At 50.2% G+C, this 15,336-nt stretch overlaps 1 protein-coding gene across 1 annotated transcript in view; it reads right to left on the minus strand.

The window, feature by feature from the left end:
- Positions 1 to 9,777: 9,777 nt before the first annotated feature.
- The window catches only part of FAM71E1 (family with sequence similarity 71 member E1), a 56,167-nt gene continuing 50,608 nt past the window's right edge, over positions 9,778 to 15,336 (minus strand). The window contains exons 7-8 of the mRNA XM_030194973.1: positions 10,795 to 10,943; positions 9,778 to 9,969 (exon numbers count right to left, since the gene is read on the minus strand). Coding sequence (XP_030050833.1) covers positions 9,833 to 9,969; positions 10,795 to 10,943 — 286 coding nt within the window. The 3' untranslated portion in view covers positions 9,778 to 9,832. The remainder of the gene's footprint in view (positions 9,970 to 10,794; positions 10,944 to 15,336) is intronic.

Genomic DNA, 15,336 nt, shown 5'->3' on the forward strand with positions numbered 1-15,336 from the left:
ACCACCCTTTCCGTGAAAAAATACTTCCTGACATTACTTCTGAGTCTGCCCCCCTTCAACCTCAATTCATGTCCCCTAGTTTCCCTATGCAAATAAACAATGTTGGCAAATAAAATAATTCATTGCAGCAGTGGTGTAGCCACAGGTGGGCCTGGGTGGGCCAGGGCCCACCCACTTAGGGCTCAGGCCCACCCAACAGTAGCACATTCTACTCTCCACAATACTGGCACCTGCGCATGCTCAGTTTTCAGTGCATGCCTGCTGCAGACTGCCAAGGGAGAAAGGGTATGATACATACCTGTAGCAGTTGTTCTCCGAGGACAGCAGGCTGATTGTTCTCACGACTGGGTTGACGTCCGCGGCAGCCCCCACCAACCGGAAGAAGCTTCGCGGGACGGTCGGCACGCAGGCCACGCCCACCGCGCATGCGCGGCCGCCTTCCCGCCCGTGCGCGACCGCTCCCGCCAGTTGAATGACAAGCAATAAAATATGAAACACACAACTCCAAAGGGGAGGAGGGAGGGTAGGTGAGAACAATCAGCCTGCTGTCCTCGGAGAACAACTGCTACAGGTATGTATCATACCCTTTCTCCGAGGACAAGCAGGCTGCTTGTTCTCACGACTGGGGTATCCCTAGCTCTCAGGCTCACTCAAAACAATAACCCAGGTCAATTGAACCTCGCAACGGCGAGGGTACAACAGAAATTGACCTACGAAGAACAACTAACTGAGAGTGCAGCCTGACCAGAATAAATTCGGGTCCTGGAGGGTGGAGTTGGATTTACACCCCAAACAGATTCTGCAACACCGACTGCCCGAACCGACTGTCGCGTCGGGTATCCTGCTGGAGGCAGTAATGAGATGTGAATGTGTGGACAGATGACCACGTCGCAGCCTTGCAGATCTCTTCAATAGTGGCTGACTTCAAGTGAGCCACCGACGCTGCCATGGCTCTGACACTATGAGCCGTGACATGACCCTCAAGAGTCAGCCCAGCCTGGGCGTAAGTGAAGGAAATGCAATCTGCTAGCCAATTGGAGATGGTGCGTTTCCCGACAGCGACCCCTAGCCTGTTAGGGTCGAAAGAAATAAACAATTGGGCGGACTGTCTGTTGGGCTGTGTCCGCTCCAAGTAGAAGGCCAATGCTCTCTTGCAGTCCAATGTGTGCAACTGACGTTCAGCAGGGCGGGTATGCGGCCTGGGGAAGAATGTTGGCAAGACAATTGACTGGTTAAGATGGAACTCCGACACCACCTTCGGCAGGAACTTTGGGTGAGTGCGGAGCACTACTCTGTTGTGATGAAATTTAGTATATGGAGCATGAGCTACTAGGGCTTGAAGCTCACTGACCCTACGAGCTGAAGTAACTGCCACCAAGAAAATGACCTTCCAGGTCAAGTACTTCAGATGGCAGGTATTCAGTGGCTCAAAAGGAGGTTTCATCAGCTGGGTGAGGACGACGTTGAGATCCCATGACACAGTAGGAGGCTTGATAGGGGGCTTTGACAAAAGCAAGCCTCTCATGAATCGAACGACTAAAGGCTCTCCAGAGATGGCTTTACCTTCCACACGATAATGGTAAGCACTAATCGCACTAAGGTGATTCCTTACTGAGTTGGTCTTGAGGCCAGACTCTGATAAGTGCAGAAGGTATTCAAGCAGGTTCTGTGCAGGGCAAGAACGAGGTTCTAGGGCCTTGCTCTCACACCAAACGACAAACCTCCTCCACTTGAAAAAGTAACTCTTTTTAGTGGAATCCTTCCTAGAGGCAAGCAAGACCCGGGAGACACCCTCAGACAGACCCAACGCAGCGAAGTCTACGCCCTCAACATCCAGGCCGTGAGAGCCAGGGATTGAAGGTTGGGGTGCAGCAATGCTCCGTCGTTCTGCGAAATGAGAGTCGGAAAACACTCCAATCTCCACGGTTCTTCGGAGGACAACTCCAGAAGAAGAGGGAACCAGATCTGACGGGGCCAAAAGGGCGCTATCAGAATCATGGTGCCGCGGTCTTGCTTGAGCTTCAGTAAGGTCTTCCCCACCAAAGGTATGGGAGGATAAGCATACAGGAGGCCGGTCCCCCAATGAAGGAGAAAGGCATCTGACGCTAGCCTGCCGTGTGTCTGAAGTCTGGAACAGAACAGAGGCAGCTTGTGGTTGGTCTGAGAGGCGAAAAGATCCACCGAGGGGGTGCCCCACTCTCGGAAGATCTTGCGTACCACTCTGGAATGGAGCGACCACTCGTGCGGTTGCATGACTCTGCTCAGTCTGTCGGCCAGACTGTTGTTTACGCCTGCCAGGTACGTGGCTTGGAGAAGCATGCCGAACCGACACGCCCAACGCCACATACCGACGGCTTCCTGACACAGGGGGCGAGATCCGGTGCCCCCCTGCTTGTTGACGTAATACATTGCAGCCTGATTGTCTGTCCGAATTTGGATAATTTGGCAGGACAGCCGATCTCTGAAAGCCTTCAGTGCGCTCCAGATCGCTCGGAGCTCCAGGAGGTTGATCTGCAGATCCTTTTCCTGGAGGGACCACAGACCCTGGGTGTGAAGCCCATCGACATGGGCTCCCCACCCCAGGCGAGATGCATCCGTCGTCAGCACTTTCGTGGGCTGCGGAATTTGGAATGGACGTCCCAGGGTCAAATTGGTCCGTATGGTCCACCAGAGCAGAGAAGTGCGGCAACTGGTGGAGAGGCGGATGACATCCTCTAGATTCCCGGTGGCTTGGAACCACTGGGAAGCTAGGGTCCATTGAGCAGATCTCATGTGAAGACGAGCCATGGGAGTCACATGAACTGTGGAGGCCATATGACCCAGAAGTCTCAACATCTGCCGAGCTGTGATCTGCTGAGACGCTCTGGTCTGCGAAGCCAGGGCCAAGAGATTGGTGGCCCTCGCTTCGGGAAGGTAGGCCTGAGCCGTCTGGGAATTCAGCAGCGCTCCTATGAATTCCAGAGACTGAGTTGGCTGGAGATGGGACTTTGGGTAATTTATCACAAACCCCAGCAGCTCCAGAAGTTGAATAGTGCACTGCATGGACCGGAGGGCTCCGGCCTCCGAGGTGTTCTTGACCAGCCAATCGTCGAGATATGGGAACACGTGCACTCCCAGCTTGCGTAGGTAGGCCGCTACCACCACGAGGCACTTTGTAAACACTCGTGGGGCAGAGGCGAGCCCAAAGGGCAGCACACAATACTGAAAGTGCCGTGCGCCCAGGCGGAATCTGAGATACTGTCTGTGAGCTGGCAGTATCGGGATGTGAGTGTATGCGTCCTTTAAATCCAGGGAACATAGCCAATCGTTTTTCTGAATCATTGGCAGAAGGGTGCCCAAGGAAAGCATCCTGAACTTTTCCTTGACCAGGAATTTGTTCAGGCCTCTCAGGTCTAGGATGGGACGCATCCCCCCTGTTTTCTTTTCCACAAGGAAGTACCTGGAATAGAATCCCTGCCCTTCCTGCCCGGGTGGTACGGGCTCGACCGCATTGGCGCTGAGAAGGGCGGAGAGTTCCTCTGCAAGTACCTGCTTGTGATGGGAGCTGAAAGACTGAGCTCCCGGGGGACAATTTGGAGGCAGGGAGGCCAAATTCAGGGCGTATCCGTACCGCACTATTTGGAGAACCCACTGGTCGGAGGTTATGAGAGGCCACCTTTGGTGAAAGAATTTTAACCTCCCTCCGACCGGCAGGTCGTCTGGTACGGACACTTGTAGGGCGGCTATGTTCCCATGGATCCAGTCAAAAGCCCGTCCCCGGCTTTTGCTGTGGAGGCGCAGGGGGCTGCTTAGGCGCACGCTGTTGACGGGAACGAGCGCGCTGGGGCTGTCCCTGTGCCTGACGAGGCCTTCGGGCCGGCTGGTTGTACCTACGCTTCGCAAAAGAATAGGGTGCAGCCTGCCGAGCCCGGGAAAAACGCCCGCCCGCGGGGGCGGGTGCTGAAGGCGCCCGGTGGGAGAGCTTGTCGAGAGCGGTTTCCCGCTGATGCAGTTGGTCAACCATCTGCTCGACCTTCTCGCCAAAAATATTATCCCCCCGGCAAGGGACGTCAGCCAGTCTCTGCTGGGTGCGGTTGTCCAGGTCAGAGGCATGCAGCCATGAGAGCCTGCGCATCACTATACCTTGGGCCGCAGCACGAGATGCCACGTCACAGGTGTCAAAAATCCCCCTGGACAGGAACTTTCTGCACGCCTTCAGCTGCCTGACCACCTCCTGATAAGGCCTGGACTGCTCCGGCGGGAGCTTATCGACCAGGTCCGCCAGCTGTTGCACATTGGTCCGCATGTGGATGCTCATATAGAGCAGGTAAGATTGGATGCGGGTCACGAGCATGGAGGATTGGTAGGCCTTCCTCCCAAATGAGTCCAGAGTGCGAGACTCCCGCCCCGGGGGCGCCGAGGCGGTATCCCTCGAACTCCGTGCCCTCTTGAGAGCAGAATCCACGACCGCTGAGTCATGGGGCAACTGGGGCCGCATGAGCTCTGGGTCAGAGTGGATCCTGTACTGGGACTCTGCTTTCTTGGGAATGGTGGGGTTAGTTAGTGGTCGCACCCAGTTCCGAAGCAGCGTCTCCTTCAGGACATTGTGCAGCGGTACCGTGGAGGACTCTCTAGGTGGTGATGGATAGTCGAGGACCTCGAGCATCTCGGCCCTCGGCTCTTCCACAGAGACCACGGGAAAGGGAATGCTTATAGACATATCCCGCACAAAGGAGGCAAAGGAGAGACTCTCAGGAGGTGAGAGCTTCCTCTCCGGTGACGGCGTGGGGTCCGAGGGAAGGCCCGTAGACTCCTCTGAGGAGAAATATCTCGGGTCCTCCTCTTCCCCCCACGAGTCCTCATCCTCGGTATCGGACATTAGCTCATGTAGCTGAGTCCGGTACCGGGCCCGGCTCGACGTCGAGGCACCAAGGTCTCGGTGTCGTCGAGCGGTGGACTCCCGCGCCGGCGGGGACGGAGCTCCCTCCATCGACGTCGACGGGGACTCCACCTGCGTGGCGGTCGAGACCGGCACCGCAAGCGGCGGCGGTGTCGACAGCCCCGGCGCCGGGCTAGAGCTCGCCGGCGCCACAGTCATCGGCGCCGGGGGCGCAAGCACCCCCGACGCCGGCACAGCCTGGCGCATCAGCCCTTCCAGGATCCCCGGAAGGATGGCTCTGAGGCACTCGTCCAGGCCCGCTGCCGGGAAAGGCGGTGGGGCCGGTAAGGGTGTCGGTGCCAGAAGCTGCTGGGGGCCAGGAGACGGCACCGAGGTGCCGGAACCCCGACGCGTCGGTACCTCCACCACCGACGGAGATCTCTCCTCTCTGCGATGACGCTTCGGCGTCGACTCCTCTTCAGGGTGCACCGAGGGCTCCCGGTGACGGCGCTTCTTATCTTTTTTCCGGTGCACGTCACCGGTGCCGGAGGGCATGGAGGAGGAGGAGGTCGATCCCCCTCGGTCTCGAGGTACCGGGTCCGACAGGGTTCGGTCCCGTGGCTCACGAGTTGAGGGAGTGACCGGGGCCGACTGCCCACGTGGCCTCTCAACCCCACTCTCACCGGCGGACCGGCGGACCGGCGGGCCAACGGGACCTGTTCTCCTGGGGTCGCTGCCATCGGTGCCGATGTCTCGGGCATCGATACCGGTACCGAAGAACCGGCCTTCGATACCGATGCCGTCGAGGTCGACGTCGAGGGGCCGGCGCAAGTTCCAAAAAGACGGTCCCGCAGAACTTGCCTCGCAACCTGAGTCCGTTTCCGGAGACCGAGACACAAAGCGCACGACTTGAGATTGTGCTCCGGCCCGAGGCACTGGAGGCACCAAGCGTGGGTGTCGGTCTGCGAGATCGGCCGGCCGCAGCGACCACACTTTTTAAATCCACTCGGGACCTTCGAGGACATCGACGGAAAAATCGCGTCGGCGAAGTCAAAGTCGGCAATGGTGGCTAAAATCACACCACGAAAAAATCAACCGACCGAGCGGCCACTAGGCCGCAACGTGGCGTCCCCGCTAGAAAGCGAGGGAAAAGGGGGAGCGCGTGCTCCACACGCGCAAAAAGAAATTTCTTTTTTTTTTTTAAAACAATACAAACAAAAAACAGAGGGAACCGAACGGTCCAAGCGACGATCCGCGTAAACGCGGTCGAAAATCCGGCGGCTGAACAGAGAGAGAGGCAAACGCACCACTCTCTCAGTCGCGGGAAAAAAGTAACTGGCGGGAGCGGTCGCGCACGGGTGGGAAGGCGGCCGCGCATGCGCGGTGGGCGTGGCCTGCGTGCCGACCGTCCCGAGAACAAGCAGCCTGCTTGTCCTCGGAGAAAGAAGCATTTTCCTGCCAGCTGAGATATTTTATTGGTGGTAGTGGTGGTGATGGGGTGGGGGGAGAACATTTGGTGCCCACCCACTTCTTACCTAGGCCCACCCAAAAATCTGTTGTCTGGCTACGCCCCTGCATTGCAGTAATTCAACCAATCTTATTAAAGTTCTATTTGATGGATTTAAGAGCAGGTAAGAATTGAGCCCACTGAAGAAATTGAGATTTGGGAAGATGAAAATCTTCCTGCAGTTGAGTAAAAGTTTTAAGGGCACCATTATGAATGAGCTGACTTAGTTACTAAGTTTATTGGTTTCTTATCTATTTGAAGATCAACATTATTCCAAAGAATCACATCAAACGACGAAGTTTGTTAAAGAAGGAAATCATGGCTGAAATAACCGGGGATAAATGATCTCAATACTTGGCTGTACTATTGGTATTTGATAGAACAGAGAGAGCTAAAGGTGTACAAAGTTCCTTCTCGGTCAGAAATCTTGTAGACCTGTGAGTGGAAAAAATTGAAGTAAATCAATGATAACCTTTGTTTAAGATAAAGGCGGAGCGATAGTGTATGAAATCCGGGAAATTAACACCTCCAGAGGTTTTAGGTAGTATGAGAATTCGTAAAGCAGTATGAGGTTGTTTAGATTTCCATAAAAATTGTGATAAATTTCTATCAGTGTGTTTGAAAAAAGACTGAGGTAAGGCCATAGGAAGCATTTTTGAAAGAGAAAAACGTCCAAAAAGTGTCATAAAGCAGCATTTGGACAGATGTCCACATCGGTATTTTCAAAACCTATTTTGCACACATTTATCTATGCAATTCATATGCAATGCATCCAATCACAAGGGGGCATTTTGGGGGTGATATTGGAGGTTTTACAGCCGTAATGGAACAAAACGAAAACATATAGGGCTGAAACGTCAACGTTTTCATCTAGACCTGTTTTTAGAACGAATAAGGCAAAAAAAGTGCCCTAAATGGCCAATGGAATCAAGGATGACCCTCCTCTCACTCCCCCAGTGGTCACTGACTCCCCTCTCAACCCCCAAAGATGTGATTAAAAAATATTACATATCAACCTCTATGACACCTTCAGATCTTATAGCCAGGCCTATCAGAGCAGGTCCCTGGACTAGTCTACTGGTCAGTGAAATGCACTGTAGTGAGGATGACTCATGCCCATATCCAGTGGTGTGCTGGTAAATGTTTAACAACAGGCTCTCTCCCCGGTCCACCTCTGCACCCCCCCCCCAAATTGCAGAGCTGACTATTACCGAGGAGAGAGCCTGGGGGGGGGGGGGGGGGGGGGGGCAATGCATTACTCCAGGAAAAAAAATGTAAATGATCCCAGGTTCCAATCTAATTCATGTTTAATGTGGGATAAAATGCCATAAATAAGTAAATAAATATAAACTTTTAATGTTGAGCATCTGATTCTCAAAGTGGACATATTCCAAACACTATAATGAAAATAAAATGATTTTTTTTCTACCTTTGTTGTCTGGTGACTTTGTTTTTCTGATCATGCTGGCCCAGTATCCGATTCTGCTGCTACCTGTCCTCTTAACTCCATTTCCAGGGCTTCCTTTCCATTTATTTCTTTTATTTTCCACCTTTCTTCTTCATTTCTTGCCCTACATCCGTAAGTAAAGGCTGGGTCCTCCCCAGACTTGACTGTCCAGTGGATCCAGCTTCTGCCTATTTTCTTCATCCATGTGCAGTTTTTCTCCTCTCTTCCTTTTCCCTCATCTCATCTCCTTCCTCACTCTTCCCTCCCCTCCATGTCCAGCATCTCTCTCCTTTTCATCTCCTCCATCCATGTCCAGCAACCCTCCTCTTTCCTGCCCTCCCCTCCATCCACCCATGTCCAGCAACCCTCCTCTCCCCCTGCCCTCCCCTCCATCCACCCATGTCTAGCAACCCTCCTCTCCCCTGCCCTCCCCTCCATCCACCCATGTCCAGCAACTCTCCTCTCCTCTCCCCTGCCCTCCCCTCCATCCATACCCAGCGATCCTCTTCTCTCCCCTGCCCCCCCTCCAGCCACCCATACCCAGCGATTCTCTTCTCTCCCCGGCCCCCCCTCCAGCCACCCATACCCAACGATTCTTTTCTCTCCCCTGCCTCCCCTCCAGCTACCCAGGTTGTCCAGTGGATTCTTCGGGGCAGGCAGGAAAGATCCCCAGTCTTTCCTGCCCGCTGCTGGAGCTGACTCTACCGCAGCGCTACTGCATCGCTCTTCAAAATGGCCGCAGAGACTTACAAGGGCAGCCTCCAAGACTTCATCAGAAGTCTTGTGAGGCCTCTGCAGGAAGTCTCGGCAGCCATTTTTAAAGAGCGATCCGGCAGCTGGGGAGGGTCAGCGCCAGCAGCGGGCAGGTAAGACTGGGGATCTTTCCTGCCTGCCTCGAAGACTCCACTGGACAACCAGGGTAGTTGCCTTCTTCAGGTATGTACACTGGGACCCTGTGGATGGGGGAAGGGAGGAGAGCCGGCTTGCCCTGAAGGACAACCGGCTCGCAAGATGGTAAAAATTTTAACAACTGTCTCTTGCGAGCTGGCGCCAGCACACCACTGCCCATATCCCACTCTACCTGTTACACTTGTGGTGGAAAGCGTGAGCCCTCTACACTTCCCCAAAACCTACTGTACCCACCTATAGTTGAGCCCTTCACCCATAAGGGGTATTGTAGTGGTGTACAGTTTTGGAGGCATAAGGGGGTAACGGTGAAATGTGTACCTGGGAGCTTCAATGTCCCCTAGGGTGTCCCACTGTCTGCTGGGACATCTGTGTGGCCAGTATACTAGGAATGCTGGCTCCTCCTACATCCCAATGGCTCGATTTTCTACATTTTTCACTTGGAAAATGGCCCAAAAAGATAAATGCACAGAGTACAAAAACATCTTGCATGTATCCATTTAAAAAAAAAAAAAAAATAGGCATTTTGCTGTTTCTGAAAATGCCATATTTCCTATTCGAATTAGAGACCTTTAGCGCAAAACGTCCAAAGTCAGATGTCATAGCATAAATGCCCCTCCAGTTAGTGGTCAGAATACCGCCGCTGGCTCAGCCCTCACACCACTCCCAGACCACCGTGACCTTTGGCGGTCATAGGGACATGAAGTGATATCGTGGCCCGATAACCAGGCAGGAGGACCTCTCCTGCCCCCTTAAACCCTTTTGAACCTTAAACCCTTTTGAATATCAGCCCCTAAATAACTAATTATCCAGTTAGTACTTCCACCTGTGCCCTGGCACTAACCGGATCATACTGCTAGAATTGCCATAGACTACAGATGCTCTTATGCGGGTAATACTTCTCAATATTGACCCCAGTGTGGTTTCTTGGTAACTTTATTTCTTGTAATCTGTGCAGAATCTTAAGTAAACTTTGGAATGTATTAATTTATTCAAATATTTTGGGGATATATGGTTCTGACTAGATTTCTAAGCTCTCCCCACCTCTGCCTCCTTTACTATCTGCATCACGGTTCCTTCAATGGCCCTCTCACCCTGCTCTTTCCTGGGGACTTTACTTCTTTTTCTTGCGTGGTTTCTCCTTCTCTTTCTCTTTCTCCTTCTTCTTGTTTGCGGATTTGGTCAGCTCTGTGTTGCTGTGTTTGGAAAGAGTCTTGAGGAGGTTGGTGAGTTTGCTTTCTTTCGGTAATACTAGAAAGAAAAAGATGAGGAAATGTTTTATATAAGGAGGAAAACGCAACAGCAGAGACTGCTGAGATAAAAGACTGACAAAGAGAAGCAGAAATGTGCGAGACCCTGTAGAGAACACAGGAGAGCTGGGTGTAGGGGGGAGCTCAGGGCTGTTGCAGCCCCAGCTTCTCCTAGCAGGAGGTCCTGTAGAGAATGAAGCTGATGGGCTGGCTGAGAGGCTGGCCCTGGTGGTGGTGGTGAGGGGGTGGGGCATAGCCTATGAAACAGTCTCTGCTTTCCCCTTTGTGACTTTTGGTTTTTCTCTGCACTCTTACAGCAGCCGAGGCCACTGAGACTAATGATTGACAAAGAGCAGCAGAAATGCATGGAAGGCACTGCAGGGAATGAAGCAGGAGTGATGGGTCTAGGTGGGAGCTCACGGTTTCTATGTTCCTTTCCTTTCTCAGCAGAGCGGCCGCTACAGGGAAGTGCAAGAGCACTGGATGTATGGGGAGCTCATGGCTCTTCCACTCTCTCCCTTTTCCAGCAGGAGGTGCTGGTGTCTTAGATATACGAGGAGCTTGTGATCCCTACACTACTCCCCTTTCCCAGCAGCAGGTGCTACGTAGAAGTGCTGAGTGTAGGGGGGAGCTCACGGTTCCTGCATTCCTTCCCTTTCCCAGCAGAAGGCACTGCAGGGAATGCTGTGAGTACTCGGTATTGGGGATGTCGCTGCTCCTGCAATCCCAGACTCTCCCAGCAAGAGGTGCTGTAGAAAATGAAGCAGATGTGCTGGCTGGGAGGCAGGGAGGGAGCATGGTACAGTAACAGATCTGGGGAACTTACCTTCTGTGTCTGTTCTTGATTTCCGTCTGCTTTCATTCTTGACATTCTTCTTGGTTTTCTTTTTTGCATCTCCATTCGTTTTAGTTTTAGTTTTTTTTTCAGTCTCCGGTAACCCATTTTCTGTTGGACTCTCTGTTGGCTCATCCCTGCTGAAAATCAGAAGAGTGGAAAGGTAGTTTTCCACATAGGAGCGGATTCAATTTCTGACAACAAACACTAATCTCAAGAATTGAACAGGTCTAAATGATCCAGTCAAGGGAACATAATACGCCCAGGGCAGCGGGATCAGTCTCATTGTTGTAAAACTTTATGGGAATAACATAATCATGCTCCAGTCTGTTTTATTTACTCACACACCCCTAGTGCAAACTGCTGGAGTTAACATAAGTAGTTCAGTTTCACCATACCAGGACAGGCCAAAGATCCATCAGATCCAGTATCCTGTTTCCAGCAGTGGCCAGTCCAGGTCAGAAGTACCTGGCAGGATCCCAAAAGAGTAAAACAGATTTTGTGTTGTTCATCTCAGGAATAAAAAGTGGACTTTCCCAAGTCCACCTTAATAATGGCTTACAGACTTTTCTTTTATGAACTTGTCCAAACCTTTTTAAAACTCTGCTACTCTAACCACTTTTACCACACTTTCTGGCAACAAATTCCAGAGTTTAATTACACATTGAGTGAAGAAATATTTATTGTGATTTGTTTTAAATTTACTACTTTGTACTTTCATTGCATGCCCCCTAGTCCTAGTATTTTTGGAAAGAGTATACAAGCGATTCAACTCCACTCATTATTTTCTAGACCTCATCATATCTCCCCTCAGCCGTCTTTTCTCCAAGCTGAAGAGCCCTAGCCGCTTCAGCCTTTCCTCTTAGGGAAGTTGTCCCATCCTCTTTATCATTTTCATCGCCCTTCTCTGTACCATTTCTAATTCCACTATATCTTTTTTGAGATGCGGTGACCAGAATTGCACACAGTATTCGAGGTCTGGTTGCACCATGGAGCGATACAAAGGCATTATAACATCCTCATTTTTGTTTTCCATTCCTTTCCTAATAATGCCTAACATTCTACTTGCTTTCTTAGCTGCCGCCACACACTGAACAGAAGGTTTCAATGTATCATCTACAATGACACCTAGATCCCTTTCTTGGTCTGTGACTCCTAACGTAGAACCTTGCATAGCTATAATTCGGGTTCCTCTTTCCCACATGCATCACTTTGCACTTGCTCACATTAAACGTCATCTGCCGTTTAGACGCCCAGTTTCCCAGTCTCGTAAGGTCCTCTTGTAATTTTTCACAATCCTCCCGCGATTTAATGACTTTGAATAACTTTGTGTCATCAGCAAATTTAATTACCTCACTAGTTACTCCCATCTCTAGGTCATTTATAAATATGTTAAAAAGCAATGGTCCCAGCACAGACCCCTGGGGAACCCTACTAACTACCCTTCTCCATTCAGAATATTGTTTTTTTAACCCTATGTTTTAACCAGTTTTTATCCACAATAGGACACTACCTTCTATCCCATGACTCTCCAATTTCCTCTGGGGGTTTTCATGAAGCACTTTGTCAAATGCCTTTTGAAAATCCAGATACCCGAAATCGACCGGCACACCTTTATCCACATGTGGGATAAAAGCGTGGGATAAACATAAAGGAATCCTGTTCAGAAGAAATGGATCCTCAGAAGCTTAGCGGAGATTGGGTGGCAGTTGGGAGGTGGGGCTAGTGCTGGGCAGACTTCTATGGTCTGTGCCCTGAAAATGGCACATACAAATCAAGGTCAGGTATACACATAAAGTAGAACATATGAGTTTATCTTGTTGGACAGACTGGATGAACCATACAGGTCTTTTTCTGCCGTCACTTACTATGTTACTATGTTCACCCCTTCAAAGAAATGTAATAGATTGTTGAGGCAAGATTTCCCTTCACTAAATCCATGTTGGCTTTGTCTCATTAATCCATGCTTTTGAATATGCTCTGTAATTTTGTTCTTAATAATAGTCTCTACCATTTTGCCCAGCACTGACGTCTGGCTCACTGGTCTATAATTTCCGTATCACCTCTGGAACATTTTTTTAAAAATTGGCATTACATTGGCCACCTTCCAATGTTCTGGTATTATCCTCCTGTGATTTAACAACTTTGAATAACTTTTGAGTTGTCAGCAAATTTAATCAACTCATTATAAATGATCGGGAAACTGGAATAAATATGTTAAAAAGCAGCTGTCCCAGCAGAGACCCATGAAGAATCCAGAGCAGCAGGGGGGGAGGGGTTGGGGGAAAAATTCCATGGGCCTGGTGCCAGCAAACTTTTTCCTGCCTGCTTCTGGGGTTTGTCCCCTCTTGCATGCTGCCCAGGACCCGGATGATTACATTAATTTGATATTGCGTTAATGCAATCGTCCAACTCTCGACTCCCAGCACACGGGCAATGGAGCAGGAGAGGACAGAGCGAGGGAGCAGCGCAGCAGTGACTCAGCAACAGAAAGATGGGGGGGGGGGGGGGGGGGGCACGTGCGTGATAAGGTCTAGTTTGCCCCGAGCCCGGCTGTGTCTCTCAGTGGCCTTGAAGGAACCTCAACTACCCTTCTCCATTGAGAATACTGACCATTTAACCCTGTCCTGTTTTCTATCTTTTAAGCAGTTGTTAATCCACAAATGGACACTGCCTCCCTATCCCATGCCTTTCTAATTTTCTCAAGATTCGTTCTTGAGGTACTTTGTCAAATGTCTTCTGAAAACCAGGTACACAACCTCAGCCGACTCACTTTTATCCATGTCTATTTACCCCTTCAAAAAAAATGTAGCAGATTGGTGAGGCAAAACTTTCCTTGGCTAAATCCATGTTGGTTGTCCCATTAATCCATGCCTATGTATATATTTAAATATATGTTTTAAATTACTAATAATAGATCTGCAATTGTATTTTATAGTTCTCTCAATACTCTGGGGTGCATACCATCTGGTCCGGGGGATTTGCTACTCTTTAGTTTGTCAATTTACCCTATTACATGTTCTAGGTTTACAAAGATTTGTTTCAGTTCCTCTGACTCATTACTATTATGTACTATTCCTGGTATGAGTATCTCCTCCACATCTTCCTCAGGAAAGACCAAAGCAAAGAATTAATTTAGTCTCTCCATTGTGGCCTTGTCCTTGTTATGGGTGCGTTAGAAGTAAAAAAAACAAGGAAGAAAGAAAGGAATCTTTATTACTTACTACAACAGGAGCTTGTATAACTGGCGGGCACTAGGAATCATACAAAACTGAACAATGATAACTTAGGCAATTGCAAAAGAAATAGTAATTATATCTTATGTTGCAGAAAGAGGAAGAAGAATAAGAGCTTTTAGAGGATACCAATAACAGGAAATATCATTAGCTGTAAGTTTGCAGAAAAGTTATAAAGGTGAATGAAAGAAAAGAAAAAGAGAGAAAAATAAGAAAGAATACAAAGTTCTCAGCTGCAAAAATATAATTCTCACCAATTCAATAATAGAAAGAGAAAAAGGTGTATTTCCTGGGAAATATTCCTGCTGAGCAAGGACATGAATCTTCTCTTGTCAGCCAGTCTATTTCAGAATCTCTTTGTCTGCTTAGTACCTTTTTAGGACTGTAGTTCCCAACCACCTCTCTCTTGTCCTGCATGTTCACCTAAGGATTGTGATAGGTGTATTGGGGTCCTTGCCACACCTCTGCTCAGTAAATTATATTGTAACAAGACAGAGTGGGATGTCATGGCCATGGGGGTCTTGTCAGTTTGTGGTCAGCCAGAAATTCCTGTCTTGCAACTGTCAGTGGAAACTCACAGAAACACACAGACCCAAAAGAAAAGGCCAGAAAACTCCAGAACATCCTCCCTTACTGCCTCTTAAAGATTATTGAGCAAATGCAACTACTACTCCTAGTAGTGAACAATCCCTGCTACCCTTCTTAATAAGTATGCATTCTCTGCACCCAGTATAAACTCTCTGCTACCACCTGTAGTACGTACAGCCAATCTGCTTCTGTTTCTTATGCTCCTGCCAGAGGCGTAGCCAGACTCAGTATTTTGGGTGGGCCCAGAGGTAAATTGGATGGGTCCTTCCATGCGCATGTGCCCCCTCCTCTCCCCCAACCACACACCACAAATATCTTCCCGAAGATATTTTTTAAGAACATAAGGGTTTTTTTTCACCTACCCCACAACTTCTCCCTCTCCTCTGCTGCGTCCTGGCATCTGAGCTCCTGTCTCTGAACTCTGTCCCTCCCCGATGTTGCTATAGGCGTCCTCTGCGCGTGCGATTCATTCTCGCTGCTTGCGCCGGCCCCACAGGCTTCCATCTGCCGTGTCCTGCCCTCGCTAATGTCCTTGCTTGTTTGCTGTCTCGTGGAACGTGGCAGATGGAAGCCTGCGGGGCCGGCGCAAGCTGCAAGAACGAATCTTTGCATGCGTAGAGGACACCTGTACCTACACCGGGGAGGGAAGGGGTTCAGAGATCAGAGTGCAGATGCTGGGATGACGCAGAGGAGAAGGGGGGAGACCAGT

The sequence above is a fragment of the Microcaecilia unicolor genome, chromosome 3 (genome assembly GCF_901765095.1).
Source record: "Microcaecilia unicolor chromosome 3, aMicUni1.1, whole genome shotgun sequence".
NCBI lineage: Eukaryota > Metazoa > Chordata > Amphibia > Gymnophiona > Siphonopidae > Microcaecilia > Microcaecilia unicolor.